At 38.0% G+C, this 23922-nt stretch overlaps 1 protein-coding gene and 1 long non-coding RNA gene across 4 annotated transcripts in view; one reads left to right on the top strand and one right to left on the bottom strand.

The window, feature by feature from the left end:
- The window catches only part of WWC2 (WW and C2 domain containing 2), a 207373-nt gene that overhangs the window by 114101 nt on the left and 69350 nt on the right, over positions 1 to 23922 (top strand). For 2 of the 3 annotated variants that reach the window (XM_030919767.1, XM_010377908.2), the window contains exons 5-6: positions 16542 to 16621; positions 21924 to 22053. In XM_030919767.1, coding sequence (XP_030775627.1) covers positions 16542 to 16621; positions 21924 to 22053 — 210 coding nt within the window. The remainder of the gene's footprint in view (positions 1 to 16541; positions 16622 to 21923; positions 22054 to 23922) is intronic. The other variant, XM_030919771.1, reaches the window with a different exon arrangement.
- Positions 9995 to 16990, bottom strand: LOC104673776. Its single transcript, XR_749554.1, has 2 exons — positions 16880 to 16990; positions 9995 to 10284 (listed from the first exon to the last, which is right to left on the bottom strand). It is a non-coding gene; the product is annotated as an uncharacterized LOC104673776 (long non-coding RNA).

Here is a 23922-nt window from a genome sequence, read left to right as displayed (position 1 = left end):
CTAGAAGTGTATTGACAGTTACATGTGTATATACATGTGTCAACACTTATCAAAGTATGTACTTTAAACATATTCACTTTATTGCATGCTAGTTATACATCAATAAAGCTGTTAAAAATGATCAGGTATGCAAAGAAGCAAGAAAATATGATCCACAACGAAAAGAAGAAATGACAGGTACAATTTAATTAGCAGACAAACATGTTAAAACATGTTATACATATGCTCAAGAATGTAAAGGAAAATGTGAAAATGGGGAGAAAAAATATATTAAAAAAACAAAATGGAACTTCTATAGATTAAAAATACAATATCAGAAATAAAATAACTGTATGGGAGTAACAATTGATTATGTATTACCAAATACAAGATCAGTGAAGTTAAAGACACAGGAATAGAAAATACCCAAAATGCATTACACAGGGAAAACAAAGTCTGGTAAAAATTTAACAGCATATCTGTATCCTGTGGTTCAGTATCAAATAGTTTGACATGTGTAATTAAAGTCTGCTAGAAACAGCAGGGAAGGAAATCACAAAAACTATTTGCAGAAACTGAAATTATTAATCCATCAATATAGGAAATTCAACAAACCCAAGGCAGAATAAAAAAAAAAAAAAAATACCAAAGCACGTCATAATCATCTTGCCAGAAATCAATGATAAAGAGAAAATCTTAAAAGTAGCCATAGAAAAAGACATAATGTACAGTGGAGTAAAGACAAGAATTACAACAGACTCCTCATCAGAAATGATACAAACTACAAGACAATGGAATGATATTTCAAGAGTACCAATACTAAAAGAAAAACTGTCAACCTAGACTTCTGTACCTAGTGAAAATATCTTTTAAATTGAAGGCAAAACAACCAGTATAAAAATGGGCAAGAGACTTCAATAGACATTTCTCCAAAAGATACACAAATGGCCAGCCAATAAACATATGAAGAGATGATAAACATCGCTAGCCATGAGGGAGATTCAAATCAAAATTACAATGAGATATCACTTCACGCCTACTAGGAAAGCAATTACTTAAAAGCAAAACTGACTCACACAGGTTGGACATTGGTATACAAGTATCTGTTTGAGTCACTGCTTTCAGTTCTTTGGGGTATATATCCAGAGGTGGAATTGTTTGATCACAAGGTAATTCTAAATTTAACTTTTTGATACATGTCTATATAGATTTTGATACATACCTTCTAATCTAGGAAGAGATTTGTTAAAAAGAATTGGCTCACACAATTATGGAAACTGGCGAGTCCAGATTTGCAGTGTGGACTGACGAACTGGAGGCACAGGAGAGCCAGTACAGTTCCAGTCCAAAGACCAGCAGCCTGGAGACCCAGGAAAGCTGATGATGGGGATGAAGTCTGAAGACTGGCAGGCAGAGACCCAGGAAAGCTTGCAGTGCAGATGAAGTCCAAAGGCAGTCTGTTGAATTCCTACCTGCTTAAAGAGAGGTCAGTTTTTTTTATTCTGATCAGGACTTCAACTGATTGGATGAGGTATACTCACATTATGGAGGGCAGTCTGTATACTCAGAGTTCACCAGTTTAAAAATTAATCTTATCCAAAAATATCCTCCAGATTGACACATGAAATTAACTGTTACATGCCTACAACCTATGTGTCCATCACAGGTGAATGTCAGCAACATATGGCATATACATATAATGCAATATTATTAAGCTTTAAAATATAATGAAATTCTGATACATGCTACAACATGGATGAACCTTAAAAATGTTATGCTAAGTGAAATAAGTCAGACACAAAAGAACAAATAGGATTCATCTTATATAAGGTACCGAGAATAAGCAATTTCATAGACACAGAAAATAGAATAGTGGTTACCAGGGGCTGAGGAAGAAGAGAAAGGGGAGTTACTACTGTTTAATAGGTACAGAGTTTCAGTAAGACAATGAAAAAGTTCAGGAAATGACCAGTGATGATGGTTGCACTTGATACCACGGAATTGTATATGTAAACGGTAAATCTTACATGTATATTTTACCACAAAATTAAAGAATAAAATAATTTTTCAGACAAACAGGAGAACTGATTGCCTGCAGAACTGTAATATATTAGATGTTAAAGGTAATCTCTTCAAGCAGAGGGAAAATGATACCACATGGAAATTTGGAACTAAATAAAATAATGAAAAATGTTAGAGATCTTACATATTCAAATACAAGACTTTTTAAATAATTTGAAGCCTCTTTAAATAAAAATGCCTAAACAAAGATAATAAAATATGTTGTGAGTTTTATAAAATATTTAAAAGCAAAATGTAAGACAAAATATCACGAAGAATAGGGGACAATGGAAAGATGCTGTCATAAGGTACTTTGACTAGCCATAAAGCAGTGACTTTTATTGGCAGTAGGCTGCATGTTTTATACGCTAGAGCACACTTTTCCTATAAAGACCCAAATAGTAAATATTTTACATGTTGCAGGTATAGTAAGCAGAATTCTAAATATCTTCCAGTCCTCCAAGATGTTCCCCTCCCCCACCTTTCCTAGTGTACATGACTTTCATAATTTCCAGGCTGAATATGATTCATTATTTAATATGGCAGAGTTAACTTAAAGATATAGAAATTATCCTGGGGAGCAGAGAAATTATTCTGGGGGATTGGAGGTAACACACAAGCCCTTTAAAGAGAGTTTCTCTGGCTGGTTGTAGAGGAGGACATTAGATGTCAAAGCACAAGAGGGTTTAAATGTACCATTGCTGGATTACAGAGGGAGAGGCCAACATGAGAAGAAACTGAAAGTGACCTTGGCTGACAGCCAGCAAGGAATTCAAGTCTCAGTCCTAGAGCCACAAGGAACTGAATGTTGCCAACAGTGAGAATGAAGTTAGGAGTGGGTTTTTCTGCAAAGCCCCAGATGACAACTCAGCCTGGCTAACACCCTGATTGCAGCTTTGTGATAATTTGACCAGAGAGCCCAGAGAACCTAGTGAGATATTAAATAGCTGTAATTAATTTTAAGCTGCTAATTCTGTGGTGATTTGTCCTGCAGCATCAGTAAACTCATATAGCAGACCATGTGTGGTCTCTAGTGCAGATTTTTGCTCTTTTTTTTCTACTTTTCTTGGATAATAGTTAAAAATTTGCAAACCTTTATTAACTTGTGGCCCATAAAACAAAAACAAAAAACAGGCCACAAGATGAGCTGGCATTTGCTGATTCCTGCCCTAGAGTATCCACTTTAAAAAAAAAAAAAAAAAAAAAAAAAAAAAAGGAGGTATCACTTTTAAGCCAATAAGGGAGATAAAATGGAATCATTAGAAAACATTTAGTTAACCCAAAAGAAGGCAAGAATAGAGGAAGAAAATACGACAGTAAGAAAGCTAATATACTAATTGTATTAATAAATGGCCTAAATGCTCCAATTAAAAGGCAGAGATTATTAGAATGGTTAAAATGAGACCCAATTTCATGATGGCTGCAACAGACCTGCTTTAAATATAAAGGCCTAGATAAGTTAATTAAAATATTCAAGATGATATATCATGAAAATACAAATCCAAAGAATGTTGCAGTTGTCACATTAATATCAAACTAAACTTCAGAACAAGGACTATTACTAGAGGTTTTATAATTATAAATGGATCAGTTCATCAAAGGACATAAGAATCTGAAGGATGTATGCGCATACTAACAGAGCTTCTAACAGAGCTCTAACAGAGCATACTAACCTGGAATAAAGACCAATACAACTGCAAGGTGAAGGACAAATCTCCAATTATAGTTGGACATGATAGAATATGTAGTCAGATAATCAGCAGTGCTGTCAAAAGATGTAAGCAATACCGTAGACCAACTTGATCCAATTAACATTTATAAAATAGAACATACCATTTAAAAACAGCAGAAGGGCACATGGAACATCACAAAGGTAATCCTTACTCTAGAATATGAAAAGAAGTCTCAGTACGTTTAAGGGGACTCAAATTCATGCAGAGTATAACTATAGTGGAATTAAACTAGACAACATAAACAGAAATATATCTGGAAAAATTGTCAAATACTTGGAAAATATTAGCATACTTCTCAATAATTCATTGGCCAAGGAAGAAAGCACATGAGGAACATTTAAAAATATTTTGAACTAGACAAAAGGGAAAGTACACTGTATAAACATTGATTGGGTATAGCCACAGCAGTGTAATGGGAAGCCATTAGGAAGTGGAAGTCTAGTACGTTGCTATGGAAATGCAAAATGGTACAACCCTTTTGGGAAGCAGGTTACTGATTTCTTACAAAGTTAAACATATATTTAACATACTGTCTAGCAATCCCACTTACAGGTATTTATTTACCCAATATAAATGAAAGCATATACCCACACAAAGACTTTAGTGTAAATATTTATGAGAGCTTTATGCTTGTTAGCCTAAGCTGGGAACCAGCCTAAATGTCCATTAATAGATAAATGGATAAACAAATTGTGATATATCCATAAAATGTAATTTAAAAGGAACAAGTTACAGATACAACATGGATGAATTTCAAAAACAGTGAAAGTTTAGTGGTTGCTAGGGGCCAGGTAGGGATAGACTATAAAGGGGCATGAGGAAATATTCTGGTGGTTGTCCTAGTGGTACGTGATTATATGTACTTGTCTGAACTCATCATATTGTACATTTAAAATTTGTGCTGTTTATTATAAATTGGGTAAAATACCATTTTTTATGTGGGAGGAAAAGATTCAGATGAATAATTATTAGAACTAATAAGTAGAATCTATATGTATTATATATATGTAAAATCAAATCTGTGATAGCCATTCATAATATATAAAATCACATTCACAATAGCAAACCCAAATCATAAAATATCTAGAATTAACTTTTATCAAGAAATACAGTGGCCCTATCTAGAGAAAATTATAAAACATTTTTGAGAGATATAAATGAAAATTTTAACAAATGAAAGACAGATATTTTAAAAAATAGAAACAATATAAGAATGCAATATCAAAATCCTAATTTGGGAGTGTAGGAGGGGGAACAAGATAGAAATTTTCAGAATATCATCTGGACATGTTACTACAGCAAATTTACCCTACATTTAAAAATATATTTATGTGGCCAGGTATGGTGGCTCACACATGTAATCCTAGCACTTTGGGAGGCTGAGGCGGGCAGATCACTTGAGGCCAGGAGTTCGAGACCAGACTGGCCAATGTGGTGAAAACCCATCTCTACTATTAATAAAAATACAAAAATTAGCCACATGTGGTGGTGCACACCTGTAGTCCCAGCTACTCGGGAGGCTGAGGCACGAGAATCGCTTGAACCTGGGAGGTGGAGGGTGCAGCGAGCCAAGATTGTGCCACTGTACTCCAGCCTGGGTAACAGACCGAGATGCTGTCTCAAAAAATAAAATAATAATAAAAATATAGTTATGTGCCAAATAAATGACACTGCAGTCAATGACAAACCATATACATATGATGGTAGTCCCATGAGATTATAATGCCATGTTTTTACTGTACCTTTTCTAGATATGTTTAGATATACAAATGTTTACAGTTATGTTACAGTTGCCTGGGGTTTTCAGTACAGTAGCATGCTGTGCAGGTTTGTAGCCTAGGACAATAGGCTATGCCAAATGGCCTAGGTGTGTAGCAGGCTATGCTATATGGTTCTGTGTAAGTGTACTCTGTGATGTTCACATGATAGCAGAATTGCCCAACATCATATTTCTTTTTTTTTTTTTTTTTTTTTGAGACGGAGTCTCGCTCTGTCGCCCAGGCTGGAGTGCAGTGGCCGGTTCTCAGCTCACTGCAAGCTCCGCCCGCCGGGTTTACGCCATTCTCCTGCCTCAGCCTCCGAGTAGCTGGGACTACAGGCACCCGCCACCTCGGCGGGCTAGTATTTTTTTTTTTTTTTTTTTTTTTTGTATTTTTAGTAGAGACGGGGTTTCATGGTGTTAGCCAGGATGGTCTCGATCTCCTGACCTCGTGATCCGCCCGTCTCGGCCTCCCAAAGTGCTGGGATTACAGGCTTGAGCCACCGCGCCCGGCCCCAGCATCATATTTCTAAGAATGTAACTTGATGAAGTCACACATGACTATACTTTATGATGGGAAATACTAAGCAATATACATCAGTAGAGAGAATAGTATAATTTTCTCCCATATTTCCATCACATCTCATCCATTTTTTCTTTTACTTTCACCCTACCCCCGAATTATTTTGATGACAATTTGAAATAGTGTATCATTCACCTGTAAACATTTCAGCATGTATTTTTAAAGCTAAGAAGAAAGTACAATGCCATTATTATTTTTGAAAAGTTAACTAGAATTCTTTTGCCTAAGCCAATCTTAAACCCCTGGGATCAGGCAATCTTCCCTCCTCAGCCTCTCAGATTAGACTGGGATTAGAAGCATGAGCCACCACACCCAGCCTCCTGTTGTTTTTTTTTAAGAGTGGCAGGGTCTCGCTATAGTACCTAGGCTGGACCTGAATAAAAAAGGACAATAGTGAAAAATCTGGGGAAATTTTAAAAAGTCTGTAGTTTAGTTAATAGTTTAGAATAAATGTTGGAGACAAACTTAAAGCTTTAAATGCTTATAGAAGAAAGTCTTAAAATTAATGAACAATGTAGTCAACCTAAGAACAGAATAAGCCAAAGCCAGTAGAAGAAGATAAATAAAATTAAAAGTAAAAATTACCAGCTGAGCACGGTGGCTCACACCTGTAATCCCAGCACTTTGGGAGGTCAAAGTAGATGGATCACTTGAATTCAGGAGTTCGAGACCGGCCTGACCAACATGGTGAAACCCCGTCTCTACTAAAAATAAAAAAATTAGCCAGGCATGGTGGCGCACGCCTGTAATCCCAGCTACTCCGGAGACTGAGGCAGGCAAATCGCTTGAACCTGGGAGGCAGAGATGGAAGTGAGCCGAGATCGCGCCATTGCACCTAGCCTGCGCAACTGTCAAGAGCGAAACTCCGTCTCAAAAAGAAAAAAAAAAAGTAAAAATTACCGAAATAGAAAACATGGCCATAAAAGAAAGGATCAACAAAAGCAAATTTTGGTTTTTTAAAGAATGATAAAATTGACATATCTCTCAGGACTAACTCAAAATTAAGAAGAGAAAATGAACAAAAATTTTGTACAGGGAATGAAAACATGCTTAAGAAATAAAGAGGCATGAGAAAATTTATACTATTACATTTGAATTTTGAAGTGAAATGACTAACTTTGTATTGAAATATTATTAACCAAAACTGATTCGAGATGATGGAAAAAATCTGAATGGCCCTGTTACCATGATTGAAATTCCAGAGAAACCCTCAAGATTAGCCTAGCACAACTTTGACATCAAATTCTGACAAGATTGTATGAACAAAATATAAGCCAACCATATTCATAAGCAAAGAAGCAAAATTCCAAAACAAAATATTGTAAACTAAATACAGCAACATTTTAAAATTATATATAATGGTCAAGGTGGGTTTATCCTAGGAATATACAATTTAGGATTTGAAAACTATTCACTGTATAACAGTGAAGGGAAATTATTAATTATTCCAATAGATACAGTGGAAGCTTTTTTTTTCTTGAGACAGAGCCTCGCTGTGTCACCCAGGCTGAAATGAGGTAGCACGATCTCAGCTCCCTGCAACCTCTGCCTCCTGTGTTCAAGTGATTCTTGTACCTCAGCCTCCCAAGTAGCTGGGATTACAGGCGTGTACTACCACACTCAGCTAATTTTTGTATTTTTAGTAGAGACGGTGTTTCAGAATGTTGGCCAGGCTGATCTTGAACTCCTGACCTCAAGTGATCCACCCGCCTTGGTCTCCCAAAGTGCTGGGATTACAGGCGTGAGCCACCATACCCGGCCCAGAGAAAGCATTTTGATAAATTCAGCTTTTATTCATGTTTTAAAACTTGATTCAACGAGGAATGAGTGCTATAGAACAGGACATGGGGAATGAAGGAGAGCTGGTTGCAGGATTTTTGTTATTATTGTTTTGGTTTTTTGTTTAAGAGACAGCAAAAAAAAAAAGAGAGAGAGAGAGAGACAGCAGTGTTGTCCAGCTTGGACTCAAATTCCTGGGCTCAAGTGATCATCCTGCCTCAGCCTCCCAAGTAACTGGGACTACAGGTACACACCACCACACTCAGTTTGGTTGCAGTTCTGAATAGGTGTTCAGGAGAAGTCTCATTGAGAAGGCAAAATTTGAGCAAAGATTGGACAGAAGTGATGAAGAAATTAGTCAGGTGGGGAAGAATCAGCATACATACAGGTCTTGACACAGGAGAACTTGTGGGATCTTCCAGAAGCAATTTGAAGTCAAATGTGGCCTCAATAGAGAGGAAAAGGGGAGAGTAATGAGGGAGAAAGGAAGAGAGTTAATCCAGGTGATGGAATTAAGACAGAAGAGCCTGTTGGCCTGACACACCACTGGAAAGGTTGTGGATGTGCATCTGAAATAGGAAACCATTTGACCATATTTTTATTATTTGTATTTCATGTTTGCTAGTTTAATTGGTATGTAATGATACAATGCTTTTCTATTTTTTCTTTATTAGTAGGTGATTTTTTTTAAATGATGTTTTACCATGTGTATTTCCATTTGCTAGTTTATTTTTTTAATTTAACAGCTTTATTAAGAAACCATACAATTCACCCATTTAAAATGTACATTTTAATGGGTTTTAGTACATTCATAGTTACATACCCATTATTACAATCTAACTGTAGGACATTTTTCCCTTCCCCCAGAGGGAAACTTGTGCCCATTAGCGGTTCTTCCCATTCCCCACACCTCTCTTCTCCATCCTCCGAGCCCTGAACAACCACTGTTTCTTGTCTTTCCCGATGTGCCTGTTACAAATATTTCATATAAATGGCGTCTATACTGTGTGATCATTTATGACTGGCTTCTTTCACTTAGCATTTGTTTTGAAGGCTCGTTCATGTTGTAGCATGTATTAGAACTTCATCCCTTGTATTGCCAAATAATATTCCACTATATGAATACACTTTTATTTTATTTTATTTTTATTTTATTATTTTTTAGACAGAGTTTCTCTGTGTCGCCGAGGCTGGAGTACAGTGGCGCGATCTTGGCTCACTGCACCCTCTGCCTCCCAGGTTCAAGTGATTCTCCTGCCTCAGCTTCCCGAATAGCTGGGATTACAGGCGCATGCCACCACGCCCAGCTAATTTTTGTATTTTTAGTAAAGATGGGGTTTTGCTGTGTTGGTCAGGCTGGTCTCGAACTCCTGACCTCAAGCAGTCCCCCTCCTTGGCCTCTGAAAGTGCTGGGATTGTAGGCGTGATCCACTGTACTCGGCCATATTTTATTTATCCAGTCATCAGTTGGCAGATATTTGGATTTTTGCCACTTTTTGTCTATTATGGATAATGCTGCTGTGAACCTACAGGTACAAGTGTTTGTATGGACATAGGTTTCCATTTCTCTTGGGTATATGCCTTGAAGCAGAATTGTTGGGTCATGTGGTAATTTACTGTTTTTTTTTTTTTCTTTTTAAACTTTTTTATTTGAGAGAAGTCTCTTGTCCCCTAGGTTTGAGTGCAATGGCTTGATCTCAGCTCACTGCAACCTCTGCCTCCTGGGTTCAGACGATTCTCCTGCCTCTGCCTCCCAAGTAGCTGGGATTAAGGCGCCTGCCACCACGCCCAGCTAATTTTTGTATTTTTTAGTAGAGACGGGGTTTCACCATGCTGGCCAGGCTGGTCTTGAACTCCTGACCTCAGGTGATCTGCACACCTCGGCCTCCCACAGTGCTGGGATTGTAGGCGTGAGCCACCACGCCCAGCCTTACTGGTTTAATTTGTGGAAATCTAGCATTGAACTTCTATATATTAATATTTATCTGTTATTTGTATCTTGAGATAGTATTTTCATAAATGTTTTATGTAATTTTTCTCATTGGCTTTTGTTTTATTTCCTTTTTATTGTTGTTAAACAAAATATTTTTTAAAAATATGTTGTGTTTAGCCATCTTGTTTCTGATGACAAATTCCATTTATTAGCCATCATACATGGTTCTAGCAGCATCTGGGATTCTGCTTTCCTCTATGCTTTATGAAAGTTAAACAATGTTTTATTCTGAATTCTTTGTCTCTCTCAAGTTGGTTTCTTACTTTCTTTGAAGGTGACTTCAGAGATGAGGTAGGTGATGAGGATTTTCATTAAAGATGGAAGTGGTAGTCAGGAGAAGGGTTTCCAGAAGGAGCAATTTGACAGTTGCCCTTTATTGGCTTGCTTAAGGAGCTCCCTGCAAGACAGTGGAGAAAATGGTGAAAAGGGAAGGTAGTCATTAGTAAAATACCATTTTGCTCGTTAGAGCTTTAATGTTGCAAGATTCACTTTTAGGGTAAACTTTTGAAACCTCTCTGTCTTGTGATCTTTCTAAGGTCTATAGGTTTCCAGAGTTTACTTTTCCTTCATTGTCATCTTCTTTCCCCTTCTTTTAAAATAAAACCTATGACTCTAGGATTATAAGAAGTGGTAGGAAGCTCTGTGATTTTCAGTTATACTTATCACGTTTAATCACAGTGTCTTCCTGGTTTTCAGAAATAACTGAAATCAGTGTAAAATATCAGTTGCTTTAGCGTAGTCAGTGTAGACAGTGGGAAATATGCAGAAATCATGGCTTCCAATTTAGTACTCTGGGTTGTGAGATTTGGCTCCTTAGAAATAAAATTAGGTGGTTAGCTACAGCTGTAGTTAAGTTCAGTAATGTGAGAGAAAACACAGACACTGGGGATTGTGGACTTTTCATGTCTTCATTTCCAGTGGGACACAGGAGTAATGAAGTTTCTAAGGCAGAATAAGGGTCACAGATTTTATTTAGGTCATTTTGCTACAATTCTAGTTTCTTTCTTTTTACATGTATTATGCCATTAATAACACAACTTTTTAAATTGTATTTTTAAAAGTTCTCCTGGGTTCTAGATAGACTGTGATAGCAGTGTAATCTTTAGCAGGTTACTTACCTTTCCTCTTTAGGTTCCAGGTTCTTTACCAATAAAATGAGAATGAAGACTGTATCTAGTAGAGTAGTTGGAGGATTGAAAATGGGTATTTATATTTAGCACAGTGACTGGAATACATTAAAAGCACTTAGAAATTTAGCTCTCATTATTGCTTCCTAGTTGAGTCTACATTGTGCTAAGCTGGTAGGTCAGCATTAGCTTAATCTTCTAGTTATCGTCTAAGGACATTAGTTTTTACATTCTGTGTTCCACATTTGAGGCTGCGTTAGAGAATGGAAGAGTGAAAACAGTGATCCTCCAGTAGCTAGAATGATGCCAAGTGGTTCAAAAGATGAAAGGTTGTTGAACTACTAATTAACACCATACCGATAAAACCAAAACAACTAGAAATAATGTCTAGTTGGAAATACTCATTTGACTTATGGGAGCAAACTTTTTGATAGTTCATAAAATGCCATCTTGGTATTTGGGAGCTAAGAATCATTCTGGTTGTCCATTAAGAAGACTCCCCAGTATAAAAACAGTAGCGTATAGCCAACTTTAGGTAAACTAAATAATGTGGGAAACAAAGAAAGCACAGGTTAGCTTCCTATGTGATTGTTACCCAACACAGAATAAAATTTCACTCATATCGCCTAAACAGAGGAGAGCCCAAGTTTGTCAGGTCAATTTTAGACTTTTTTTGAATTTCAATTTTTATTGTAGTAATAACACTTAACATGAGATCTGCCCTCTTAACAGAATTTTTAAGTGTATACTATATTCAACTATAAAAACAATGTTGCACCGCAGCGTTCTAGACTAATGTTCATGTTGCATAACTGAAACTTTATTTCCTTGAGCAACTCTGCCTTTTCTGTACACCTCATCACCTGGCAACCACCGTTTTGCTGCTGCTTCTATGAGCCTGTGTTAGGTACTTTACATAAGTGGAATCATACAGTATTTGTCCCTCTGTGACTTGCTTATTTCACTTGGCATAATGTCCTCAAGGTTCATTCATATTGTCACATATTGCAGACTTTCCTTCTTTTTAAAGGCTGAATAATATTCCATTGTGTATACACACTATGTTTTTTTAATCCATTCGTCTGTCAATGAACTTTTAGATTATTTCTGTATCTTGGCTATTGTGAATCATGCTGCAGCGAACATGGTGGTACTAATAGCTCTTCAAGATAAAGAATGTCTTAAATAATTTTTTTAAAAATTTAAATTGGCCTATCATCATAATCCAAATGACTTTTTTGTATAACAGTTATCTCATGCAGTCCAATGATTTTAAGACTTCTATTTTTTGTCAATAAGATACAGTAATTGTTTTAACTCATCATTTCTAAATGGGTTCAATATCATCACCATTGTTTTAATCAAATGTTTTCACTTGATTTTTGTATATGGAGAGAGACAGGGGTCTAGTTTCATTCTTCTGCGTATGGATATGTGGTTTTCCCAGCACCATTTGTTGAAGGGACTGTCCTTTCCCCAATATGTGTTCTTGACACCATTGTCAAAAATGAGTTCACTGTAAATTTGTGGATTTGTTTCCTGGTTCTCTGTATCTGTGTGTCTGTTTTTATGACAATTGTGTGCTGTTTTGGTTACTATACCTCTGTTGTGTAATTTTGAAAAAAGAAAAACTTCAGCCGAATTAAATTTAAAGGAGTTTAATTGAGCAATGAACGATTTGTGAATTGGACAGCCCCCAGATGCACAGCAGACTCACAGAGACTCTGGGAGTGCCTTGTGGTCAGAACAAATGTATAGACAAAAAACATACAGTGACGTACAGGAATGGGAAGTGAGGTACAGAAACAGTGAGATTGGTTATAGCTTGGCATTTGCCTTGTTTGAACACAGTTTGAACATTCAGCAGTCTGTGAGTGGTTGAAGTACGGTCACTGGGATTGGCCAACACTCAGTTATTGTTACAGGTATATACTGTTAGGTTTTCAGTTTTGTCTGACTGTTAAGCTAGGTTACAGTTCATCCACGAGATCTCAATTATAGAAGTATGAAGACCTTCTCAGGCCATATTTAGTTTGCTTTAACAGTTTGAAGTCAGGTAATGTGATTCTGTCAGTTTGGTTGTTTTTGCTCAGGATATTCTGGGTCTTTCTTGGTTCTATATAAATCTTAGGATTGTTTTTTCTATATCTATGAAAGGATTTTGATATTTTGATAAGGATTGCATTGAATCTGTAGATTACTTGGGGTGGTATGGACATTTTAATAATATTGATTCATCCAATCCATGAACATGGTCTATCTTACCTTTGTGTGTCCTCTTCCATTTCTTTAATCATTGTTTTATAGCAGGGTTGTTCAATCTTTTGGCTTCCCTGGGCCACAGTGAAAGAATAAAAATTGTCTTGGGCTATACGTAAAATACACTAACATTAACAACATCAGATAAGATAAAAAATAATAATTAAAAAAAGCAAATATCTTCATAATGTTTTAAGAAAGTTTATGAACTTGTGTTGAGCTGCATTCAAAGCTATCGTGGGTTGAGCAAGCTTGTTTTATAGTTTTCATTGTAGAAATCTTTCACTTCTTTGGTTAAGTTAATTCCTAGGTATTTTATTTTATTTGTTGCTGTTGTAACAAACTGTATTTTCAAAGGTAAAGACAGGTTTTAGCTCAGATATTTAAGTGCTATCAATTTTTGGACTGATTTTTTTTTTTTTTCCAAAAGATGAAAGTGTTGCTGTCTTTTTGGCAAAAAGCGCTTGAGAATGCTGTCCTAAATAGAAATACATGTAGAATGAGCTACTGATTGCTGTGGTTCTTTTGATATGATAATAGTTTAATATTAAAACTGAAATGTTTTTGTGATATACTGTGAATGAGCTCATTGCTGTTACTTCACATTACAGCACCTTTAAAATCCAGTTCAGGTAGCCTTCTCAAGGAGTTCCACCCTCATCCCCAAGCCATAAGTAATCCTTTCTTCCTTTGAGTTCCAGTAGCACTGTTTATAACTCTTTGTAGTTATAAATTGGGCCTTGAAACATAATTACTGTATTTCTTTTCCCTAATATAAGTACGTAAGGGCACAAACTGATAAACCTTCAGGTAAACTCAACAGATGCATTATTGAATATCTGCTTTGTGCAAAGCAGTATGCCTAAAGGTATGCAAACATGAGTATTCCATCGCTTCTGTCTTTGTCATGGTGTTCCTCATAGTGCCCGGTCTCTCTCTTGACATTGTTCTCCTGTATTCTAGGATGCCCCTTTTTTTCCTCTTACATCTCTTGCCACTACTTCACAGTGTATTTTGTCTCTCCCTCTAGCAGATATGTGGATAATGAAGATGCCCAAGGCTTGTTCTTGAATGCTCTTCTCTTTTCAATACACACCCCCTTTAGGTAATCTTTTTTATTCTTATGCACCTAAAATATCATCTTTATGCCAATGACTCTCAATTATCTATCTCTAGTCCAGACACTTTTGAACATCAAGTCCACATATTCTAGTTGCCATTGAAGTCTCCTGGGCATCACAGAAATAAATGTCTTAAAGAAAATCCTTCCTCTTTTCTTCCACATTTTGTCCCGCTCTCCAGGAAAGCACCTTCATTCACCCAGCTGTCAAGCCAAAATCCTGATGTGATTTTGGTCACATGCTCTCCCCTACCCTCCACGTTGAGTCCATCACCAAGTCCTGTTGATTCTACCTCTGAAGTATCTTCCTCCTCTGGCTCTTGCCCACATGCCAGCCCACAGTGCTGGCATGATGGACCCTTGTGGCACTTCTGGTCAGTCCCCACAGCGTTGTCACAGTGACTATTTAAAATCATAAAGCAGGTCATGCTTTAATCTGCTTGATTCTTGTTCTTAGAGTAAGATTGAGAAATTCTCAATGTGGCATGTATGTATCAGTCCTTTTCCATCTTTTGCCACCCCCACTCTCTGTAATCCAGCCACGTGGCATTCTTTAAATTCCAGAGGTTGGCTGAATACCCCCTCACCCCGCTGTCCCTTTAGGGTTTTGCACGAGCTCTTCCTGTTGAGGACCCCTTCTACCAAGTGAGTCCCCACTAACCCTCTCAGTTGAAACATTGTTTCTTCAGACAGGCTCCACCTAAGCCCTCAGACTAAATGAGGTTCTGTTCTCTTGGCATATCTAAGTATCCTGGACTTAGAGCACCTTTTGCAACTACTAAGATTTCTTTTGTTGGCTGATTATTTGCTCAATATATGGCTGCTCCATTGTCTGTAAGATCCTTGAGGGCAGGGATCATGTCTGTTTTGTTCACACTCAGGCCCGGCACCGGACACATAGTAGAGAGTCAATACCTATTTGTGGAATGAGTAAAATAAATCAACATAAAAGTTTAAAAGCACACTAAAATATTGCACAACAGAATATGTTTAAAACTTAAGGCTCTGGCTGGGCATGGTGGCTCACGCCTGTAATCCCAGCACTTTGGGAGGCCGACGCAGGTGGATCGCTTGAGCCCTGGAGTTCAAGACCAGCCTGGGCAACATGGTCAAACCCCGTCTCTACTAAAAAACAAAAAATCTAGCTGGGTATGGTGGCGGGCACCTGTAGTCCCAGCTACTCTGGAGGCTGAGGCACGAGAATTGCTTGAACCTGGGAGGCAGAAGTTGCAGTGAGCCGAGATTGCACCACTGCACTCCAGCCTGGGCGACAGAGCGAGACTCTGTCTCAAACAAACAAACAACAACAAAAAAAAACTTAAGGCTCTAACTTAATACATGGAAGTTTCTAGCCCTCGTGTGAAGACCTTTATTAGTTTGTGACTAAACCAGGCATATGCTGCTTTTGTGATCTGTCAAATTTTAGAATTGCTATTACCAAAGTATGTATTTGACAACAGGAAAAATATATTTTATCAGTTTGACAACAAATATTTATTGATCATCTGCTGTTTGCTTGGCATGGTTGTAGATCTCAGGATACAGCTGGGGGATTGCATCTTACCTTCCCATGGAGGACAGACAGTGTACATGGAGAATTTCAGCTCCTGAAAAGTACTGTGGTCTAAATAAAACAGAGTCGTAGCAGGGACAGGGAGCTAGAGAAGTCCTATTTGAAAAGGTAACATTTCAGCTAGCATTGGAGGGACAGGGAGTCAACTGCTGGAGATCTGGGGAGAGCTTTCCAGGCAGAGGGAACTGCCAGGACATCCGAAGAATAGAGAGGTGGGCAGTGACCCTTGTCACAGTGAGAAGGAGAAACACACACTTTTATAGAGATGCCATGACTTGGAGTTCTTATTCTGCCCATTTCGGCTGGAGACAATGATGATGTCCAGCTCGTAAGAATGTTGCTAAGCAAGGTAAGGAAGGTAAATAGTAGTAATAATACACATCACTGATAGTTTTAAGCATTATTCATATGCCTTCCACAGAATTTATATGAAGGAGAAACTGGTAAAGTAAATGTTACTTTAACTAATGGCTTTGTTTATGTGTTTAATCGTTTACTAATTTATTATCTTTTCAAACAATAGGCTATGTGGCTAATTATTTGCACACAATATTTATGTTGATTTCTCTTTAAAGGTTAAAAAGCTAAAGAGAGAGCTCTCACAGATGAAGCAAGAACTGCTCTATAAAGAACAAGGCTTTGAAACATTGCAGCAGTGAGTATGAAAATACTGAATCGACTTTAGAATAAGCTTCCTAACTAATATTAAAACAAAGAAAATAGAAATACAGATTACATAAGAGATTTTTCAGAGAAACATAAAGTAAAAAGTTCAGAGCTCTACACCAAAAGGAAACAAAGCAATCAACTAACAGTTAAAAACTTGGGAAAGATCTATCCACTTGAAAAGATCCAAAGTTTTTATTAATCACTGGAGATCCAAAGAAACCAAAGTGAAAAGCCTTTGTCTTACCTTGATCTCCTGGACCCTTGCTGGCCTCCTCTGAGATTGTGGTACAGAGCTAAGAGACTAGGCACAAGAAATTCCTCTCCACATTCGGCTGGGCTGGCTCTACTTGACTCCTATGTGAGCCTGCAGCTGCCCTGGGCCCTCGGGTGGAGGCCTGTCTGTCTCTCTCTGTCAGCCCCAGGGATGACCTGGAGTCTAACCCTGACAGATGGCAGGGGAGTAAGAGCAAGTCAGGATTATTAGCAAAGGAGCGGGAGTGCATGCCTCACTTCCTGCTTTCCTCTACTTTTCCCATTTGCTACTGAAGTCGGCTGGGCCATTAGCAGAGCCCTAAGCTGGACCAGGTTAAGTGGAAATGGAGGTGACAGAGGGTCACAGGATCAGGATATCCCTTCCCCATTCCTGGCCCCTGAAAGCCACTGTTCTCCCTGCTGCTGAGGCCTAGCCTGTCCAAACCGTGACAGGCATACCTGAGACTTTCTAATCCTGCAGACTCCACTCCACAGGGTCTCTCATGGGAGAGAAGCAGTCCGTGGTTTTCACAGCCACATGACCACAGAGCGGAGGTTAAACTTCCCACCTGCTTGGTGTCTCCAAGTGTGGTGCAGTATTTCTAGGGATGTCCCTGGTCAGTTTCCTGTTCAGGCAGGTTTCATGTTCTTCCCGGCATCTCCCTTGGTAGCACCTCAGGAATGCCAAGCTGGTCTCAGGTGCCGCCTCTCTGGAAAGTACCCAGCTGTGTTCCTTTTCCCTGTGGAATCTTACTTTGCCTTCTGCTCTTAGGAAATTTGGGATGCTCCAAGCAGCAAGGGGTGACCCCCTTTAAAGATCCTGTGTGTCACTGGCCAGACAAACAAACTGGTTGTTCTTGTTTGGGTGACTAGTCATATCTTGGGATACCCGGGCACTGCTCTTGACCACCAGTCAGACGTATGACTAATTTCACACGTGCTGTTATCGCTCAGACTCCTTTTTTCCTGCTCACCACATGTAATCATGACCCTGATACTCCTTCAGATGCTCCCATCCCAGTGGTTCTTAAACCTGACTGCATATTAGAATAATCTGGAGAGTGCTTAGAAAAATAATGTTTCTAGTCTCTATATCAGGCATGTTTTATGAGATCCCAAGTGCTTCTAAAGTCCAGCCATGTTGTAAGAACCTCAGCTGGTTGCAGAGCTCCCTGAAAAACCAAGCAGAACTCGAATGACATAAATGCGTTATTTAGTAATTGTTTATCAGCATAAAGCAGGGCTTTGTGGTGGGGGTGGGGAGAAAAAACAGACTTTGAAGAGTGCCATGAAGTGTTTAGCCATATGTTCCACATTTTTAAGGCACATGAAATTATAACTCGCGTCACCATTTGGGATTAAAGGTTAGCCAAACTTGCTGTCTTTGTTGTATTGATGTAACAATGCTGTATTGTTTCAAAGCAGTTTGCTTGCAAGCAATTTTTATAGGAATCTAAGGCATGTTTAAGAATCTGTCAATAACATTCCACAAGAAAACAATAGACATTTGTTGTAGAAATTCAGACATTCTCCTGCAATGATTCTAATCCCTTGAACCGAGAGCGGAAAGATATGGTATCTAACATCAGAGACCTCTCCTGTGTACCTTCACTATAGACCAAATGAAGCTGTTTTTATTCCAGTGTTAACCACCCTACCACTAATACACTGAATGAGCAACAATCAAACCCAGCAGCCAGACTTTTTAAGAAACCACATTCTTGATACTATAAAGGGATTTATATTTGTGGCTATGACAGAAAATATATTTCAGGAAAAGATTTAAATAGAATCTTATTGTAGGCTTTTGTAGCTTTTATTTACAATAGAATGGAATGTATTTGTTGAATCTGGAATTATAATGTAATTAAACTTGAGCTTTCATTTTACTTGGTACAATAGTTTTATGTTGGGTAGACAAATATGGCATTGTTCTCTACGTTATTCATTTCAGTTTGTGGTCCCAGATTTGACTTTGGCGTAAGCAGCGGTGTAGTATATGTGTAAATGGATACCAGGAAGATGCCTATTTCCATTTGCTGCCTCCAGTGTGCATTCAGAATTGGAAGATAGACTAGTGATGAAACAGCAAGTCACAGGCATATACAGATTCTGTGAAAATTTGGTTCTCAGGGTATACACTTTCCAGAGAAGGAATGCAAATGAACATCTTTTCTCTTTCAGAAGAGACTAATATATTGAGTGAAAATGAGTTATAGGGCACACTCAAGTCAAGAACTTCCAAAAGAAATTTTAAGAAAAAAAATGGCACTTCTCGTATTAAGAACAAAAAGCATGATACTTTAAGTCAGCAAACGATGCTTCTATTTCGGTTAATTTTATGGCAAGTTAGGGTCAAAAGAGAAAAGGTGGGAAATGAAAAGTAGAGGAGAAAAACAAGAAACAGTGAAATAAAGGAAAAACGCAGTATGTAAAGTAGAGAAGTTCAAAGGAGGCAAGAAAATGAGCAAAAAACATTCCATGATGAAAGCTGAGCTGTGTTCTTCATATTTAGCATTCTGTTGAGCAGTGGACAGCCAAGAGATGTTCATGTGGTCAAAGGTCTCTGAAATTTAAATTAGCAGTCTTGAACCAGTCCTGCTTTTATTTTTTAAATGTTAGGGTTTATTTCTGAAAACAGCTTACCTGCTTTTATTTTCACATGATAAAGTTTATATTTATTTCTGAATCAGAGATTTGTTTTATCATTAAATTCTGAAGACTTTAACAGGAAGAAATTGAGTTTTAGAAGTTCACTTTGACGCAGTTTCAGATACCCCTATTACTACCTATTTTATGAAATCCCACATTTTAGTTTTTATTTTTAGTTAAAAAGTGCTACATTTGAAAATGCCAAAATGCTATATTTGGAAATATCATTTGTTTTATTTAATAAGCCATTTCCTCAGCTAAGTTGGTGGATATAATACTTAAGAGAGTCAGAAATTCCATTGATAAATCTCTTCCCAAATAAATGGAATTAGCTGATACTCAAAGTACTTCACTAGTCCCATCAGATATTCTAAATGTGTTAGTCATAAGGGCCCCAGTTCTGAATCTGTCATTTTAGGATAGTTCCCCTACTAGCTAAGTGTCTGTGCAATTTGGAGTATAAATTTGCATCAACTTTCTCCCTTGGCTTCTTCATTTGGAAGAAATGTGTCTAGGGGATCTTTAGGGGCCCTTCCCATTCTAAACACTGTGTGTGTGTCTGTGTGTGTGTGTGCGTGCGTGCGCATGTGCATGCACACGTGCATGTGTTTAATCTGTGATTTGATTGGTTGTACTTTATTATTAGATGATCTTATGATCAAGTTTATTTTATTTTCTTAGGTTCTTTAAGTCTTTAATTGCTTGTTCAGCAGCATAAGGTAGTGACTAAAACAGTACTTGGGGAAATACGTTATCTACAAACTGCACTTGTTTGAGTGGACTTTGTTTGGAAGAGTGATTAAGATGACATTGCTTTATCTTTTTCGGATTATACCTTTCACATTGCAAATAAGTATTAATTATTAAATGTTTTAAACCAAACGAGCTCAGAGTCTGTTTTCTCTGATTCAGTAGGTGTTGTTTCTCTAGAGACTCTGGATAAGACCAAAACTATGTCTAAGAACGTGCATAGAGTTGTTGGCTAGGGCAGAGGCATAGCCATATGTCCCACAAGGAGAACTCGTGCTGAATTCATAGTGAATCCCAGACAGCACAGGTAGCTGGGGAAGACCAGAAGAGTGATCATGAATTGTATTCATAAGGAAACCCAGCATAGGCAGCTGGGAAGGACCGGGAGAATGATCGTGAATTGTATTCATAACGAATCCCGGACAGCACAGGTAGCTGGGGAAGACCAGGAGAGTGATCATGAAGAGTACGTGAAACTATTTTTTTAAAAAGAATTAGGTACTTTTATTAGGCCCTTCAAACACAAAGAATTAGGTTACATGAAATCCTCCAGCCTAAAGTGATGATGTAAACTGTAAGGACACTTGGTAAGCAGCTCTGCAGGGATAATAAATTAGCTCATTGAAGAGCTGTTTATTCAATATGAGTTGAGAAATGACTACTGCCCTTCTGCCGTTTTCCTAAGTTTGAACTCATTCAGCAAGTCAAGCAATTTTATCTTGACTCATAACTTTCATAAAAGCAGAATAAATACTGTATTTTATATATATATATATATATATATATATATATATATATATATATATATATAGAGTGAGAGAGAGAGAGGGAAATAAGAAACTAACCACACAATCCAAACATTATAGGATACTCACTAATATAAATAATTTATGTATTAACCATTTATTAAAGGCCTCCCAAGCTGCAGGCCGTGTGCCAGGTTTTGCACAGACATTACAGCAGAACATTATGTAAAAGTAGGTGGCAGTTTACTTGCCTCTGTGTTCTTCTGCTAAAGCATTTGCCCATGTCTTTTACCTTTCTTGGGTGAAGATCAGAATCAGCACTTGATAAGATTTCGGTTCAGCCAGCAGTGGGATCATTCAAACAGGTTGAAGGCAAAAAGACATGCATTTATTTGAGCCTGAAAGTCATTAGAAATGGACTGGGTTTGAAGTGAGGGATGGGAGAAATCTTAGCCGCCTGTGATTAAAAGAGAAAGGAGGGGCCGAGGCGTGCAGATCACAAGGTCAGGAGTTCAAGCCTGGCCAACACGGTGAAACTCCGTCATTATCAAAAGTACAAAAATTAGCCGGGCATCGTGGCAGGCGCCTATAATCTAGCTACTGGGGAGGTTGAGGCAGGAGAATTACTTGAACCCAGGAGGCGTAGGTTGCAGTGAGCCAAGATCGCACACCTGCACTCCTGCCTGGGCAACAGAACAAGACTTCATCTCAAAAAAAAAAAAAAAATGAAATGAGGAGAAACCGCCTGAAAAGATGATTGCTGGTATATGAGAGTCAGAAGTGAAATAATCATCCAACTTAGACAATTCCGAAACCAGTTCCTACTGTCTGTTTAACTTATATGCTATCATTCTTTGATATTTTTTCTTTCTTTTTCTCTTTTCACAGAATTGATAAAAAAATGTCTGGAGGCCAGAGCGGGTATGAACTCAGTGAAGCCAAAGCCATTCTAACAGAACTAAAATCTATCAGAAAAGCCATCAGCTCAGGAGAAAAAGAAAAACAAGATCTGATGCAGGTACATTGTAAAACATTTTGTTAAGCCAAACTTCTACCTTCTGAGGCCCCCAGAAACTTACTGGGGCAGAAGTGCTCCCTGAGAGTCTGGGTGACCCTTCCACCTCAGCCACATTTGTGCAGAATGGGTCCTGTGGAGATGGTTGCAGGCACAAAGGGAGCCTGCTGCCTTGGAGGAGAGCAGAGTGACTCCAAGTGACTGTACGCTTTGTTGTAAACAGCCTTTGGATGGCCTTTGAGATAGTGGGTGGTGGGGCCTGGAGCTCATGTAAGGAAATTAACATCTTGGTGCACCCTGAAACTCACTGAAAACTTCCTGTGGGACCCCGATAAGCAGAATTCTCAGCCCAGGATACACAAGGGATATGTCATTTGCCATCAGTAAGTAGAAGGCTTGCCTTTTGGGGATGAGACTATGTGAGGAGCTTAGAAAAGTTTTCCGACCCAGTTGATTCTGGGGTGCCAGCTGAGAGGTGGGGAGTGCTGACCCAGCTGGGGGATGCCTATACAGTTACCCTCGGAAAGCTGCCCATGGCCGTAGATCCCCTGACTAAACCCGTTCACTTCTCAGCCTGTGGGTCTTCACTCCCAGTGATCCAGCAGCATGTGTAGAAAAAACAAAATAGCCATTAAGTGATCAGTATTCTGAATATCTGTACTTATCAAATACAGTCAAGTGTTTTTTTAAGGGTGTCTCTCTTCCTCTCCTTCCCTCCATCCCATAATGATCACAAACACTAAGAATTCTTATTTCATGTATTTGGAGTTCTTACTTAGCTGAGGGATAATTCAGTCCGCATCTTTGTGAAAATGTTAGAGTCACTGATGATGTTTACATTCTCAATAGAACATCTACATTTAAATACCATATTTAACTACTTGATGTTGGTTTTCAAAATATGAATTGAATATAGATAAATATTCTTGGATCCATATAATTTTGCATTACTTGCAAGAAGAACTCTGATAGCAAAGACAACAATCATAACAGCAAATACTTATAAATACTGACTTTGTGCCAGGCATTCTTCTAGCTGCTTTGCATATAAATAATCCCTTGATCCTCACAGCAGCCGTTAAAGGTAGGCACTATTGTTATTCTCAGCTTACAGATGAGGAAATTACAGCACAGACAAATTAAAGTTTCTTTAAAGTCATACAGCTGGTAAGTAGCAAGACCGTGGTTCAAGCCCAGGCAGGCTGGGTTAATGTGGTTTTACCATATATATCACACGTGCAGGGCTTCACTGGTGTGTATTTTGGTTTTGTTCTGCAGTTGTCTTGCTGATTAAGTCAGTAATTCCAGAAATGCATGTCATAGGTCCTTAAAAAAAAAAAAAAAGTTAATAGAACTGGAGCAAATTTACATTGGAACCTTCTAATTCAACAATTTTAGGTCATCTTTCATTTTTCCTATGAACTTTGGATTCATCTGCAGGCCCGATTAAATTAAAAGATTAGATTCCTTTTTAGTTACTACAGTACATAGAATAATTAATTAGTAGGTGCAGAGATTGACAATAGAGCTAGAAGGGACTTTCGATATCTTCTGTGACTTTCAAACCTCTTTGACCACAGTAAGAAATAGATTTTACATCAAAACCCAGTAACACACAGTTGTGTGTACCTATAGATACACAGGTGTGCACGCGCGTGCACACACATACACACTCAAAATGAATTTCACAGAAATATGCGTATTCTTAATGCTGGTGATGTACTCCGATTTTATTTTCTAGTATCTTCTATTTCTTTTAAAAAAAATACTAGTAACAACCTGCTAAATTGATTGAATGCATTGCCATCACAGATAAGTTTGAAGAACACTGACTTTTTTTCACTGTATAGATGGAAAAATGGAAAAGACTTG

Source organism: Rhinopithecus roxellana, chromosome 2 (genome assembly GCF_007565055.1).
Source record: "Rhinopithecus roxellana isolate Shanxi Qingling chromosome 2, ASM756505v1, whole genome shotgun sequence".
NCBI classification, from domain to species: Eukaryota; Metazoa; Chordata; class Mammalia; order Primates; family Cercopithecidae; genus Rhinopithecus; species Rhinopithecus roxellana.
This window is presented reverse-complemented; position numbering and strand designations above follow the sequence as displayed.